The 16,839-nt window shown below is 40.3% G+C and overlaps 1 protein-coding gene across 1 annotated transcript in view; it reads right to left on the minus strand.

Moving 5' to 3' along the window:
• Positions 1–10,384, minus strand: part of IFNAR1 (interferon alpha and beta receptor subunit 1) — a 20,124-nt gene extending 9,740 nt beyond the window's left edge. The window contains exons 1-5 of the mRNA XM_011365686.2: positions 10,127–10,384; positions 6,601–6,724; positions 2,999–3,177; positions 831–988; positions 605–746 (exon numbers count right to left, since the gene is read on the minus strand). Coding sequence (XP_011363988.1) covers positions 605–746; positions 831–988; positions 2,999–3,177; positions 6,601–6,724; positions 10,127–10,244 — 721 coding nt within the window. The 5' untranslated portion in view covers positions 10,245–10,384. The remainder of the gene's footprint in view (positions 1–604; positions 747–830; positions 989–2,998; positions 3,178–6,600; positions 6,725–10,126) is intronic.
• Between the last annotated feature and the right edge of the window lie 6,455 nt (positions 10,385–16,839).

A 16,839-nucleotide genomic window follows, 5' to 3' on the forward strand; every position in this document is an offset into this window, starting at 1 on the left:
ATCTTCAATAAATTAGATTAAGTAAGAAAGTTGTAAAATATATCCAACAAGATCCTATTTTTTAATTTAAAACACAGAACAACAATAAAAAAAAAAACAAAAAAACTATGTCTGTGTATATGCTGATATAAGTCCTGGAAAAAGTTTGAAAGGAGATACATAAACTGCTAGCAATGCTTATCTCTGATAAACAGAACTGAGGGTAGGAGGCAGGAGAAGAAAACTTTCCTTTAAACCACTCCCTATGGTTTGATTTAAAAAAACAAAGCTTATTAAATTTATAATTAAGGTAATAAACAAATTTAAGCTCCTATCAGTGACTTTAATTGTTGGCAAGATGTCACTGATTAAAAATATCAAGATGCTTTCATATTTTAACGTTTCACTTATAAAGGTAGAATTTTTGGAAGACTAACTGTTCTTCTAGCAACTGCCTCCTCTTTTTTGTAGATTCTGAAGAAAATTTTTTGCTTATGTATGTGCTTTTGTTTTAATATCTATTAAACCATCGTATAAATTTCAGCAACTATGCAAAAAATGCCAAAATTAATAGACTGCCTATCTGTATACAGCTATTGAATCTAAAGCAAAACTTCCTCCTTACCTGTAGTATTTACACAATACGTTGGACTATAAAAAGCAACTTTTCTCTGTAAACGTAGTCCTGCTTTAACTTTTAAACAGTAAGTTGTCTCTGGTGAGAGTTTATTAATTTTACTTCTGGGAATAACAATTTCAGTCCTGTCCTTTAAAAAAGTACAAAGTCAAATTTTAGAATTAATTCACATTGTTTTTCTCTCATAGCAAACAAAGATAAAAATAATGCTTACTTCTAAACTTGAAGACTTTTTCCAGATGACTACGCTGTATATAAAGCTTGTACTAGCCGTGGCCCACATGGTACTGTTTTTTGTTCCAGGAGGAGAGATGTTTACTATTATTGCCTTATCTTCGGGATCTAAATGTACTTCTGGAGGACCAATGTGAGCTGCAAAAATCAAAACATTTACTATATAACCTCATTAATACAACACCGAAACATTCATTCAACAAATAATTCTGATTGCTTAATATGTGCCTGACATAATAAAGCAGAGGCAGTCCCTTGTTAATGGAAATATGGCAAAAAAAAAAAAAAAAAAAAAAAAAAAGCAAGCCCAAACAAATACATATAACATCATGTGTGCTATAAGGAAAAATGAAGTACTCTAAAGGGACGGAGAATGGTGGTAACAAGAGCTGATTAGTTAAGCCAGTCAAGGAAAGCCTCTCTGAGACACCTGAGCTGAGACCGCACTCAAATGTGGGAGAATGTCATGCAAATACCCAGGGGAAAAGTAGGTACTCCAAGCTGGGCCTGCACCAAGTGCAGGGCCCCTAAGACGGGAAGGTGCTCGCCATTTCCAAGAGACAACAGGGGGGCTCGAATGTCTGAGAGGTAGAAAATGAGATGTGAGAGGTAGTTAGCCAGGTAATAAAGAACTTGAAGGCTGAGACTGGAGGAGTGCCATAGTATGATCACCCCGATTTACCTACGAGGGAGCAGGGAGACCAGAAGTAGCTATTGCAATAGCTCAAATGACAAAAATGGCTTGATGAAGGCTCGCAGCAGGAGTGGAAGTGACAAGGGGTTGGATTCAGGATATACTCTGAAGGTTGATCATTCACAATATGTTGACAGATTAAATGCAGGACGTGAGGAAAAGAGACGTTAAAGACGATGCCAAGGCGCTTGGCCTGAGCAAACAGATAGGTGGTGTCATTAACAGGGATGGAAACGCTGCAGGAAGAGCTGGTTTCCAGGGGAAAGATGAAGAGCTTTATTTGGCCATTCTAAGTTTGAGACGACTTTTAGGGATCTAAGTAGGGACGCTGAACAGAGCTGAAGAGTGATACAAATCTAAAGGTAAGGGGACGAAAAATGGGGCTGGAGATACCATTTCGGGAGTTAAGAGCATAGAGATGGTGCAGAAAGAGAAGAGGTGAAATGACTGGGCCCTGCGGCAGTTCAACACTGCAGGGTCTGAGAGATGAGGAGAAACTGGCCAAGGCGTGGCCGACGAGCAGGAGAGCCAGAAAGAGCAGTGCCCTAGAGATCCAGGGATGGAAGGGTTTCACAAAAAGGGAGGGACGACCATGTCGATGCCACAGAGGAATGGAGCCAGAAGATGACTGGGAACACAACTGGCATCATGCAGGTCGCTGGTGACCTGGACAAGAGCGGCTTGGGTGTCATGATGAGGAACGAAGCTCGAGTGGACAGGGCTGAAGAGGAAGTGGGGGGAGAAGAGGTACAGATAACTCCGAGTTTCGAACAGGGCGGTGGTTCCCAAACTTTCTGGTCTCGGGACCCCTTTACACACTTAAACTGAGGATCTTAAAGAGCTTTTCTTTATCTGGGGTATGTCTTTCAATATTTAGCATATTAAACACTAAAACTGAAAATAACTTAAAGTATTTATAAATTTACTAAAAATGATAAACCCATTACATGCTAACAAATGTGTGTTATGAAAAATTAACTCTATTTCCCCAAACCAACCAACCAAAAAAGCTTAGCGAGAAAAGTGGTGCTATTTCACGTTTTGATCAAATCTCTGGAATGTCTGGCTTAATAAAGAAGACACATGTATCTCACACTGACTCCTGTATTCAGTCTCCAAACCACACATCAAACACCAGCGTACACTCAAGAGAGAATTTAAATGAAAAAGGCAAACGAGTCTTCCGAATTATTACGAAATTGTTTTGGCTTGACCTCCTGAAAGGGTCTTGTGGACTATGCGTTAAGGACCGCTATTACAGGGAAAGCAGAAAAACGAGTCCATAGCAGGAATGAGATACAGGTTTAAGCGAATCTTTGTGTGTGTATACGCGCGCGCGTGTGTGTCCGTGTGTTTAAGATGGGAGATTTTCATCACGTATGAGAAGCGAGGTGTTCTGGTAATACTTAACAAAGAATATAATGTAATTAAGCTGGCGACTTTTTTTTTTTTACCTTGTTTAATTGGTATAAATGAGTCAACTATAGACCATGAAGACACGTTGTTTCCTTTTTCTGCTCTTATACGCAAATTAAGTTCTTCAAAAACATTTATCTTGAGTGGAGAAAAGTCGCATTTCGTACCAGTAATATTTTGACACCCAGGTAATTTTTCCCAATTATCCATCCCAGGCCTTTAAAATAAAAAAGCAACAGAATGAATAAGCAAATGTATAAACACAAAAGAGCATTTCTAGTTTAAGTAGTTACTTCTTTTACTTGAGTTCATATCCTGTTAACATTTTAAGTGTGTAACATTCCACTCTTTTTCCATGCATATATACCAAGTTATTATTCATAAAAAGGATTAATTCTGACATAAAGTTACTTTTTAATACGGTTCTATAATTCTGTGGGTGGTTTAGATTTCAAAGAAGCAGAGAAAGAAATGACCCGTAGGTAAAAGTGGACTCAGAGTCAGCTTTGTTATGTGACTTCTGGCCAACTACTTTGTATTTCTGGATCTTCTCTTTTTAACTGAAATTCTGGGAACTAAATTCCGTCTGATCTCCTCCTATGAACAGATTTACTAGCCCTAAGAAAGACCTTAGAATCAATATGGTTTGAGAATTTCCTCCGCCTCCTCAAAACCAAAACATCCCTTCTACTTGCGGATCTCCTTAATTCCTTCTATTACATCACTAGAAACAAAGAACTTAAAATGTTAACATAAACTAATAAATTCCTCAAAGTGGATTTCGTCAATCGAAAAGTTTAAGTGATTAATATCAGATTCTTCAAATACATGAAGAAATCAAGTTGGCAGCCTGTGCCCCAAACACAAAGGACCTGTTGCCACAAAGAGGAAAGAAGTCTGAAGCGAAGGTCAGACGTCTATGGTCAGCCCTGCCTACCTTAGCCAGGCAGAGAAACTATCCTCTGAGAAGGCATTTTTGTCAAGCTTAATTTGTAGTTCTAGCATCAGCTGACTTTTTTTGGTAATACTGCAGACTTCGTTTAAAGATGCTTTATGACAACAGAAACTAGGGATGAAATCCAAATAATTTTGGTGCTGCCCCAAATCCAAGTCTATCTTATTTTTCAAAAAGGAAACTTTTTTTTTTTTTTTTAGATTACCGTAAATACACACTAGCATAAAGAATCCTTCCTTCCCGGCCAGTTACCTCTTCTACTTTACCTACCTGAGCTCTAAGATTAGAGCTGGTATTAATGACATTTTAATTTAACAAAAACATTCCTCAAAAACTCCTCCGTATCTCGAAATCCAGATTTTTGGGAGATAGTTTTGGTTTTTTTTTCAAATGGCATTTATTAGAAAATACAATTCCAAGGAAAGTAGGAGATACAAAGAAGTCTGGGAAGTGGGTAAAGCACAGACATCTTTAAATCAGGGGCATAAAGGGTCAAAATAAAATGAGCTACTGGCAAAAAGTAACGTGTCTATGGTCCATTCATCTGGAAAACTCTTATATAAACAGAAACTTTATTAAAAATTTAAAACTAAGCCCTGGTATTGTTTCATCTCACCCTCACTTTTACATCCGTCTTTCCTGCACACTCTGTTACAACTGCTTTTGCATATAAGGGAGCCACTGTAGCAGTAGCTACTTTTATTCCTTAAAAAAAAAACTTTACCACATACAGTATTTAGATGAGAACAGAATATAATTTAAAAATGAATATGCAACCAATGTAATATTCAGTTCATAAAACAGGTTTCATAATATAACTTCATGCCATCTTTGTCTCATTCACTAATGTAGTCTAAGCACCCAGAAGAGTGTTTGGCATTAAAGGCATTCAGTATCTGTTGAATGAAAGAATACTACTACACACTACATACACCATAACAAATTTTAGCTATAGGTTACAAACAATGATGTCTTAGACAGCATGGATTCTATAGGCACTGATATCCTAATAGCTTATTTATGTGCCTGTGTATCATTTACCACCAGTGACATACGTGCTACATTCTGAGAAACACCATACGTACTAAAAAATACCGGTCTACTGCTGATACTAATTACACTTCAACTGATCACTTACTCCATGCCACTGTTCTGAGCACTTTATATATAATTGTTCGACACTGATAAACACCTTCTTAGACACTTATTATTGGGGTATCCTAGCCCAGTTTGCCTAGGACAGTCCTGGTTTAATCTTGTTTCAGCTTATGCAAAATTAAGTGCCTCTTTTCACTCTCAAAAGTATCCGTTTGGATGCTAAATTACGTGTGGTCATAGTTTTTACTTAACAGATAAGGAAACTGAGATAGAGGATGCATAAGTAGCAGAGGATGGATTAACCCAAGCATCCTGGCTCAAGTCCCGATTACACTGCAGTACACTAATGCTATATTGTCTCCCCAAAGCTGCAGTCTGGCATATTTCGACAAAGCAATTGTTTATAAAGCTAACAGTACAGAATAAAGTAAGAACACACTGAAATAATGCATCTGATGCTAGAGTCAGAATGGAAGGGTAATAGATGATTGTGGACTGGAGAATTTAAGATAAGCAATGCAACGTGTGGAGGCACAAGAACGTGAGAGCACTGTCGACTGCTCTGTTCTTTATTATGTGGGTAACTTTAAAGAAGGGGATCTGACGTCTTCTTTGTTATACTTAAAACAGTTGTTTTAAGAATGTTCTGAACTAAGGCAAAAAATAAAATTGGTAACAAAACTCAAAGTTCAATTTAAAGAAAACTTCTAGAGATAAAAACCCTTACATTATCAATTCTGAGAAAAACCATACACGTATTTGTGAACATGTACACACACATATATATATCCATACATGTGCTCTCCCACACACACATTACTGTTTATTAACAATCAGCTGGAGAACAACAGTGCCACAGCCGTGGGTGAAGTGATGGGATCCTGGTGCTGAAGGTCCTATGCCTTGTTTCTTCGCTGCCTCATTACCTGCCTGCTCTTTCCTGGACAGGTAGTGTGGTGAGCACACAGGCCCCAACACTCCAAGCAAAGTACTGTTATTTCCGGAGCCCTGTTTCCTTCTATAATCCTTTCTTCTGCAAGTTTCTGCCTGCCTATCTTCTTGGTATTTATTAAGTAGAAAGTTAGGACTAGGGAGGAGGAACTGAAACTCCAAAAATATCAGATCTGTGGAAATGCAGGGTCTGCCATACTGATGTTTATAAATGGCATGTAAGTTAAAATGTCGTGTGTGATGGAGATAATAGGAAACCCTGACCAGACAGACCTGGTGTCCTATTCCAAAACCGTGGCTAGGCCCTTTGGGGTTCTCTCCCATATCCTCAAGTTATGGTGATGTTCTAGTCCAGAGCCAGATTTATATTTAAAGAACGTGGAGCATCCAGAACAGAGAAGGTATGGCTGTGGACAAGGAAGCTGTCTGCCACTGGTGTCCCCCAAATCTCTTGTGTCAAAAGTCCAAAGATAAATTTGACTGTCTATATTTGTAGAGGTGAAGTTATAAATATTATGAAATTTCTTTAAAAAATGGAAAACCCAAATGTTTCACAAACTGAAAAAAAAAATGTGGTGTTAAAATTATAAGAATTCTTCAGATGATTCTGGCAAAGCAATAAGCAGAGTCACATACGTTTTATAATCTGCTGAAAAAGTCACATTCCCGACAGACTCATCGCTCTGGTTCCACTTCAGGATAAAGGTGTCATCAATGATGTAGACCTCTACATTTTGGGGAGATTTTAAGTTTGTTTCTCCTATAAAGGTAACAAGAAAGAAGACAGTTATATGTACACCACAGACATTTTTAAAAACGTTATTATTCTCTTCACATCACTGATTAGAGAATGAATGTTTAAATATAACAATTAAGTATATAAAATATTTAAGAACACCTAATGATTGATCTCAGGATAGAGAGGTTGCTAATTATATCTCTGCATCTGAGAGAGCTAAAACAAGATTTTTTTAATCTATAAAAAGTGCTGAATGTCAATTATATCTCAGTAAAGGTGGAAAAACAAAGGAAAAAAAGTAAGTGCTGTTTTTTAATTGAAAAAGAAAACAGTCTTTCTATAAAAATAGAATTTTTGTTTGGTCTGGAAGAGATTCTGATGTTATGGACACAGGGTTCAAATGTTTGGTTTCACATTCTATGTTTGAGATAGACACGTGCTTCATAGACCCTGATAGAGAACTGAACAGATGTGATTTCAAAGTTGACAGCTATTCACAGGAAATGAATATTCACATTAACCAAATCGAGAGGGGTATGAATGTTTATGTCAGCCAAGCCCTATAGGAACCTGAAAAAGTCCTGACTGCCGAACTAATCAAGTCTGAACCTTCTGTTTATTTTTAAGGACTTCTAGAGACCTACTTTATTTCTTACATTGCTAGTACCAATTTTACACCAGGTAGATGCCCTCTCTTCTCATTTTTCCTTTCTGGCCCCTCCAATCCGCATTAATCTTCCTCTCTGACCACCCAAATCCTCCGACAGCCAGCTCAAGTTAGATCCCTGCTAGAAAACTTTTCCTCATGGTCTTGTTCTTTCTTCATATGCTGCACCACGAATCTGTACTGCTCAATTTCATACAGAAGTAGATGAAAAAATAAATAAAGCCCATCACCTGATATCCAGTAGGCTCTCAAAACTTGGTGAAAAGATCTTTAAAAAATTGCTTCTTTGTGTTAAACACAAATCTCCAACTGTCAAGTTCTTTAAGGGCAGGTCTATCCAACTTCATACTTAATCCACATTTCTCAGAGTACTCAGCGTAATGCCGAGTTCACATGAACTTTTTCAACATCGCAAAGGTCTGATCTTTCACTATGATAAACTATAATTTTTCAAAGACCAGCTTTTAAATTTATTTCTGGTTCCTACAATATTTCTAGCCTTTACTTCTGCCTCAGGGCAAGCATATTTTCTCCTTGCAGACTTTTTTGAGCACAGGGTCCTTGTGTAGAACTTCCTTCATTGGGACTGTTTCCTCTGCTTTCCAGTTAGAAATATTATGGTATGTCGTCAAAGGTAAAACATTTAAGATTTTCTGAATTTTTTTAAATTCGGGAGCTACTCGTTGAGTGCCCCCACCCCGTTTTCCGTTTCACACTCGTATTCTCTGAGACTTCATCCCTGAACAGAACACCTCCCCTAATCCCACTCGTCTGAATTTAGTTCCCATCCCATTTGTTGGAATTTTATAGACTCTGTGCAACTAAAGGGCAGTGATTGGGCTTACAGGGATTAACAAAAGATCTGATGGCATCTGTAGTATCTAGTCTAGAATATTCTAATTCTGTAATTCTGGGCCTTGACACAGGAAGAGGAAATCTGATGGGGTATAGCCAGGAAAACCCTCAGGGAAGAAACCCTTCTGCTAAAGGAAGGAGACCTGGAGCTAGAGACATCCTGGCATTTGAGAGATCGACAGATAAAAGGACAGAGACTTGGAAATAGAGTTATTAGACAAGATTTTAGATTTTAGATTTTGTTCTATTAGTATTAGCAATATCTTCTTGATAATAATTTCTTTCACCCTTTTAGCACGCAAAATGCATAGATGGGCATTTAATCCAAACTTCTATTTATACAACTGGTTGTTTCCAACCCTCACATTCACAATGATGAGCAGATGCAGTTTATTATTTTTTTAAAGTCTAATATAAATCCAAATACATAACATCCATACAAATATAAATTTCCTACCCTATTTTTGGATCGTTTTCCTAGGCTGGGGTCCCAGAACTGCATTCACTAGGTTGAAAAGCATGAATGTTGTTAAGAATTTGAAAGATAGAGCAACATTATGATCTCAAGTTAGGGCTAGCATTTCATTTAGTTTTGAACATTACTATTCCTTTGGGAAAAAGTAAATTAGTTAACTGAAAGATAACATAGAGGTGGATAACAAAGAATTTAAATTGTCTGACCTTTAAGGAAACAGTCTAGTCTTAAGCACTGGAGGTCTGAGGCCAGAGTCCCAGGGTCTGATTTCCCACTCAGCCACTGGCTAGCTGGATGGCCTTAGGCAAATTACACAATCTCTGTGTCTTAGTTTATTTATTTGCAAAAGGAGGATAACAGTGCCCAGCGGTTGTTTTGAAAGCTGAAGGAATTTATACCTTTACAATACTCAGAGTAGAGCCTGGGCACATAATTAAAAGCACAATAAATGCTAGCTGTGTATAAAATTGATTTTAGCAGCTCTAATGTAGATTAGAATTAGGATTCCAATGCACATCTTCCTGGAAAACTCTGGGGGGAAATTCTTATATTAAAGCAAACATGAGTTTAATGCAAATTTTCATTAACGAAAGACTCCAAAGTACCACGGGTTGCACCAAGACCCCTACTACCACTCCTTCTGCTATACCGTGGAAGAGTTTGAGAAAGAGGATACCATGTATCACGTTGGGGTACGCTTTTCTAAGGCAACAGTTAACTATTTGAATCCACTAGGCGGTTTCCGCGGCCTCCAGGATTCCTGACCGTGGTCACTTGGGCCCTGCTTCTCTTTGGGTACCCCTCCCTCCTCACTGCAAAATCAACTTTGTAATAGTTGCCATTCCCCAGATAATCCCGGCTAAATATTAAGGCGGGCAGCAAACGAGTCTGGTGGATCCTAGCCTTTGTATTTTGGCTGTGTAGTTTCCTTTTATCATTACTTTTTATTAGGCTGCAAGAATCCTTGCAACCCTCATTGCCCTCCTACGTGAGACTGAATAACTGTTTACTAAACGAAGGATAAGCATTTCAGGAACAGTAGCAGAGTTCTTGGCTAAAGCCTTATGATCAAACGGTCCAGCCGAGATGCCCGATTTTTCGAAAAGACACAAACTCGACACGAATCTACACGAAAGCTCCCGCACACGCAAGGCCACAGGGGTAGGAGCCCAGGGCGCGACCGAAGGCCAGCGGGCGGGCGCCCCCGGCACGGGTGCGCTGGCTGCCAAGCGAGCGGCGAGCAAGGAGCCTTAACACCACTTGCCTAAGGCGGTTTCAATACGAGCGCTGTGGCCACGAGGACCAGAGGTCCCCCAGACGGACATCTGTGTTCCGCCAACCCCCTCCGAGGCCGTGACTTCCAACGCCGACACCGCCCAGCCTCACGCCCCGCCTCGGAACCTGCGCCCGGAACCTCGTCTCTCACCTGCGGCTGCGGGCGACACCCACGGCATACCAGCGACCGACACTAGGGTCGCCACGCCTAGGAGGTCGAGCATCGTCCGCGGGGCGCCACCGACCTCACTAGTCACGTCCTGGACCATCGCACGCAGCTCTTCGGTTCCGTACACAGGACGCCGCGGGGTACAGGCCGCGCCCCGACGCTCATCCCCCACGCTCCGCGGCCTCCCCGACCACCCCGGCACGCCCCGCCATTCTCCGCGCTCGCCCGCCCTCCCGCGCACGCGCCTCACTCGCGGATCCCGCGCCAGGGCCGCCCAGTGCGCACGCGCGCACGCGCGCGGCCGCCCCCTTCCGGCCTGTGACCGCCCCCTCGCGGCCCGCCCTTGCCTTCTCGGAAGGCCGCGGCTAGGTGGAGCGCGGGGGCCAGTGCGCCTGCGCGGGTCTCGCGGTCCGGGAGTCGCCCCCAGATCCGGCTGGTTGCTGGCCGAGCGCCCTTCGCGCGTTCTCCGCCCGCGCCTTTCCTCGCCCGGCCCTCGTCGCGGACTCGGAGGCTTCGGAGAGCAGTATGGGGATTAAAAGAAGCTGGAATGAGGAAACCGCCGAGCGGCCCAGGGCGTGCCCTGGGCGCAGGGCGCTGTGGGCGAATCCAGAGTTAGATCTGGACACGGCTGGCGCTCGAGGCGGCCTCGCGGAGGGGGTACGGGCCCCGGCGAGAGAATCACGAGGCCTCCGGGCTTGCGGTGGTCTCCAGAACAACGGACTTTTAAACTCTTTTGATTAATTCTTATCAATAAACCATTTGAGTCCGCCATTCAAATGGTTATTTAAATACCTTAATAGATTAGGTACATTACGAAGATAAGCAAAATGAAAAGGAAAGGAGAGGTGAAATAAGCAATCAAGTCTTAGCTGTTAATTATAACACCTAACAATATTATCAGTTACATGGCAAAATGAATATTTGTAGAGGACAACACGATTTGAACATGCCTTATAAGAAACTGAGGTGTAATTTACATACCATGAGATTCACCCATTTAAAATGAACATTGATTTTTAGTAAATCTGTCCAGGGTTGTTTGGCTTCTTTTTTAAAAACTTTGGGTTATCACTTTGCAGTTCAGCGATTCTTTGTTTTGATTCTGAGTATGTCAGTGCTTTGTTTTAACGATGTAATAGATGGAAAAATACCCGATGAGAACATATGATCCAAAGGAAGAGGGAAATTCCTGCTTGTAACTAATTAGTGAATTATGCTCATGTTAAAAAGCCTTTCCAACGACTCTCTGAAAGTTTTAATTAAAAATCCACTTCCTGCTGTCCAAACGTTGTTCTTGCAAAACTATTTGGAATAGGTTGCATTTTTACATTTAGAACAATAGGCCCCAAACCGATGGAAACATCTCATTTGAAAGATTTTTAAACATTCCTGCCGCCCCCGCGCCTTTAGTGGGCAGCTAGAGTTTTTATAGATGTACAGCATTTTTGACAACAGAAATAACATCCAAATGGAAATATCCCCAAATATTTAACCATGCAAGTTATATGTAGCTTATACTTACAGTTTCTTTTGATTTTCACTTGCTCACAGTAAAAGCACTTTTAAGGAATTTAAAGTCAATGGTTTGTTGTGTTTTTCAGTTTGAGACAGAACATGGTAATATCCACTTGTTAAAAAAAGGTGGGTAAATATCTCTTGTAAAAATATAATTCATCTCTGGGTTGACAGCATTTGCATGATACAGATTTTCATGGTCTTTCCTCATCTTAATGCGGAAATATATCGTAAATATTGGATTATATTTTAATAAAATTTACCACAGGTGTGACACCCTGTAGCGCTTTATGCAGTTCAGTTTCAATTTATTTGCTCTAATAGTTTGTGGGTGAAGCATGAATTAATTTCCTGTGTGGTGGATGCTAGCTCTCTAACCTTAACTCAGAGCCCCCACTCCTTTATTCAAGTCAAAATGATCCATCAGAGGTTAGACTTGTAGATTATTTTTATTAAATTCTTTTAAAACTTTTGTTTTGAAATAATTGCAAATGTACAGAAAAGTTGCAAAAATAGTAAGAGAGGACTTCGTATCCTTTGCCCAGATTCAACAAATTGTTAATAGTTTGTTATATTTGTGCTTTCTCTCTGTTTATATACACACAAATATAGGTACAAACTCCTCGTGTGTGAGTGTGTGTGCGCACGCGTGCGTGCGCATGCTTCCCTGAACTTTTTTAGATCTGGCCTTGGTCTTTCACGACACTAACTTTTTATAATACATGCCAGTTATTTTATAGATGCTTCCCAGTTTGGGCTTGTCTGATGTTTTCTCACAATTAGATTCAGATTATGTATTCCTGGCTGGAATACTGCATAAATTATGTGCTGTCCTCAGATAGCCCATCTACAGGCATGCTATGTCTGTTCTCTCCTTATTGGGATGCTAATTTTGATCATATGGTCAAGTGTTATCCAGTTTCTCCACCGTATAGTTACTATTTTTCCCCTTGCAACTAATTTGTGGATACATACCCTGAGATCCTGCAAATAACTGTTCTTCATCAAACTTTTTCAGAACTTTTCTAGAATTAGCATCCGTTAATGACCCCTGCCTGAACCAGTCTACTGTGATAGTTGTGAAATGGTAATTTAACTCTGCCTCCCCCACTACAAGTATTAGTTGACATATTGTAGGGAAGTGCTTTATCTTATTTATTATCAGTATGGACTCATAGCATATTATTTTATTTAATTGGTTATAGTTAATTACTATATTTGCTTATTAATTTTTAATGAATAAATTTTTTAGAGCACTTTTAGTTTTACAGAAAAATTGAGCAGAAAGTACAAAGTTTCCATATGCACCCTTTCCTCTCCCTGAGTTTCCCCTATAATTGACATCTTATGTCAGTATAGTACATTTATTACAATTAATGATCTTATATTGATACATTATAATGAACTAAGATCCATAGTTTACATAGTTCATTCCTTGTGTTGTACATTCTGTGGGTTCTGCCAAATGCATTATGTCATTAGATTCTTTGGTTGGTGTGATAATTACATTGACATAATATGGATTAGTAGAAAAACAACTTTAGTTACACATGTATGGGAGCCCCATGAAAATATGAGACTCAAAGAAGTGACTAAAGCAGGCATTTGTATACCTTTTAGACAAATAAGTTTGTGACGAATTGACAAGACAAAGGAGTTTGGGTTCATTTTATACTTTTCAGCTCCAACCCTAAAATTAGCCATTTCTCCAAGGGGCAGTATTTTAGTGGGGAATGGTATTTAGAAACCAAGATCTGAACACTAAAACTTTGAGAAGAGTAAATTAGTGAAGAGGTAGCAAGGTTAATTTACACAGACATCTTGGCCCTAAATTCTCTATCTAGTCCTAAGGATGCCTTCTACCTTCCTGGTACAGGAAGCTAATTTCACGTGGGAGATTTATTGCCTGCTTTAAGGGTGACAAAGACGGTCAGACTGTCCCTGCACCCACCAGTTGTTTCTCGAGTTACTTGAATTCAAAATAATGTGCCAAAGTGGCATATTTTGAAGTGGCATATTCTGCTTCGCTTCATCTCGTACCCACCATTACATACAGAAGAGTTTTATTGCCCTAAAAGTCCCCTATGCTCCACCAATTCAGCCTCTTTATTTTAATGCTCTAAAATTATACCAGTTTAGGCCAGTGGGGGCCATATCAAGCTGGTTCCTTTTGGTATGTCACAGGTTGTTTTTTTTTTTTTTCTCCCCACTTCTTTTAACTCTGGCATAAGATATTCCAGATTTATTTTACTCTTTTTTAGCTCCAACTCTGAAGTCAGCCATTTCACCAAGGGGCTTTGGTTTCTTTTAATGGGGAATAGTATTTTGAAACCAAGATGTGGGCACTAAAACTTTTTGTTTTAATTAAAATTAATTCCTGTCGGCCGTACATCTTGTTTCTTCCTTGGGGGCTAACGAAAAAAAGTAGTTCCTTGTGTATTTGACTTTTGAAAAGGCCTTGTTGGGAATAGCTGCCTTTATGGTATGTCGCCATGTAGTTATATGGCAAACTTAACTTGTTTCTTCAAATCTGCAGCCTTTTGTAAAAAAAAGACATCTTCCAATAGTGTTTGTTGGCAGAGGAATATACTTTAGTTTATCATCACATAGTGGCGAGAAAAAGTGTTTCCCATGGCATGTGGCTTTTTAAATTTGCTATTAAGAAATCAAAAGCAGCTTCTAGACATTGTCATCAGTTGTAGTGAAATTTCATAACGAACAAGAGTGATGTAAACACTCGAATACTTTGTAGAGGTTTGGTTTTATGGATTTTTTTAATGTTATGGTCTTCATACTGTCATTAGCTATTATCTCAAGGCTCAATACGATTTAGTGCCCAGATCACGGTTTCTAAATACCATTCCCCACTAAGAGAAACCAGGGCCCCTTGGAGAAATGGCTGATTTCAGGGCGTAATGACAATGGGTATAAAAACATTTCACAAATAGTCTTTGTGATGATTTTTTTTTTACTGGGTTCTTGAAGGATCTGATCAGATTGTCATTGTTTTTATATCATAACGTTGTCACAAAAAACTCCACAAAGCTCATACCAATAACCGGAAAAGAGTTAATTCTGATGTTATCTTATTCATTTCTGCGTTATGACAATTGTCTTTAACTCCCAGTTTATTAGCAGGAATCTTGTCACATCCGTTTCCTGAGCTTTAATTAAAACTAGCTATGTAATCTATAAACATGCTTGACTGGGCCAAGTAAACAGCTAGACATGGTCACAAATTCCAAAAACGAACAAGTGGAAGCATCACTCACATTTCCACCTGGTGGGACTCCCACTGTGTGCTCAGGTATGTCACACATCGTTGAACGTGACAGGTGATCCTCTGGCATTTGCACTAAGTGCTCGATCATATGTCAACATTAGTAAAGCTTAATTTATTTCTTGTTTAACAATGCAAATAGAATTTCATTGCACCCTAGTGGACCCTTTATTTCAATACAAATCCCAGAGTGGTGTACCCTAGTTTAGAAGCTTCCAGAAAAATGAGTTTACTCCTTTTGGGGTGGGGAGGTTGGTGGAGGAAAGCTCAGAGTCACTGGCTGAGCAGCAGCCCAACGGAGCAAACTTTTAGGGTGCACAGACACTAGCTCCAGGATGCTCAGGGAGGAGTCTGAGCCACTCTGCTCCGGAATTGCCTCTCTCCTTGGTGCTTTATCATCTTACTCCTTTCCTCGTCCCAGCAGGCAGACAATTTAGTGAACTCTTAATAAAGCAAACAGTACGAACACTCAACTGGTGGCCAGGAGTATGGATCTCCGGAGGCGACCTGGAGTGAGAGGTGAGTAAGTGGAGACCGAGAGTGTGAGTAGGAATCAGCCAGGAAAAGAAGACAGGAACAGTGTTCCAGGCAAGCGGAATGTCATATTGGAAGGCCTGTGTTCAGTGTAGCTTGAGGAAAGAGTGAGACCGGCCATGCACTGACTGCATACAGGGACAGAAAGATATCTGGTTTAAGTACGACCATGGAGGGCAGCCACACCTCTGTCCAGACAGTAACTAAGTATCTCTGAAACAGAACGGTGGGCCTGCTGGTTAAGAGCATGCGTCCTGAAGTTGACTTGACCCGAGTATCCGAGCTCCATCACTCTGGAGCCTTGGGCAAGTGATTTGATCTTGTTTCCTTATGGGGACCAAAAGAGTGTATGTCATAGTGGTGTCATGAGGATCAAATCAATTAATGCATTTAAAGAGTTTAGTCTAGTATCTGGCATATGGTGTTTAATAAATATTGGCTATTTCCCGACCCTGCCCCCCAACCATTGTGGTTATTGTTTTTCTACTTCTGAAAGGCTCAGGGGGAAGATTCACTTCTGCTAGAGAAAACCCGAAGGATCGCATGGCCCCAACGATCAAAGGGTCTCAACGGTCAAAATGTCATTCTCCAACCTCAACGGGGCTGAAATTTAAAACCTTCTGCACTTACTGAAAATCTCTGCACCACCACTTCTCATTTTCAGCAGATGCCCTCCCACCCAACTCACGTTTTCTTCCAAAATTCAATCAATCAACAGACCAGACCTCAGCTTCTCACCACCAAGACCTCAAACGCACCTGAACTCACAGCCATTCTTTCTTTCCTTCTATTCTTAGGAAGACGTCCTTCCTTCGGTTGAAGGGCAATCTCTCCAACCGGATCTGTAAGCAACCACTTGCAGAGGTGGCTTCCCACTGATTATTTTCCCTTCCCCCATGTCTTCATCTTTTCTCTTTAGCTCCTTTGCCTCAAAAATTAAACATTCTCAAGTCTCTTCCATCTTAAAATAGCATCTTCTTTACTCTTTCTCGAAGCTCTCTTTTCTCTGACCATTCCTAGCTACATCGATTCACACCTATCTTTGTCTTCTCACTTCCCATGATGTCCCTTCCTGTTTTGTCCTGGCCCCCTTTCTTCTCATTTTAAGTAATCTCTCCTCGTGATCTCCCCTCTGTGAGTTTATTGGCTGTCATTTATACTGATGGCTCCCAAAATTGTCTTCGGCCTCGATCTCTCTCCTGATATTCAGATTTTACACCCACCAGCATACCGGAAATATTCCTCAATCATTCTGCTCCCCATTGGAGGAGTCTGGTTCTAGGCCAAATCCTACGTGTGATTTTTCAGTCTCAACCATAGACGATTATAAAGCTTTGCCTGGCAGACCTCACAGGGGGAATGGTCC

Source organism: Pteropus vampyrus, unplaced genomic scaffold (genome assembly GCF_000151845.1).
Source record: "Pteropus vampyrus isolate Shadow unplaced genomic scaffold, Pvam_2.0 Scaffold114, whole genome shotgun sequence".
NCBI classification, from domain to species: Eukaryota; Metazoa; Chordata; class Mammalia; order Chiroptera; family Pteropodidae; genus Pteropus; species Pteropus vampyrus.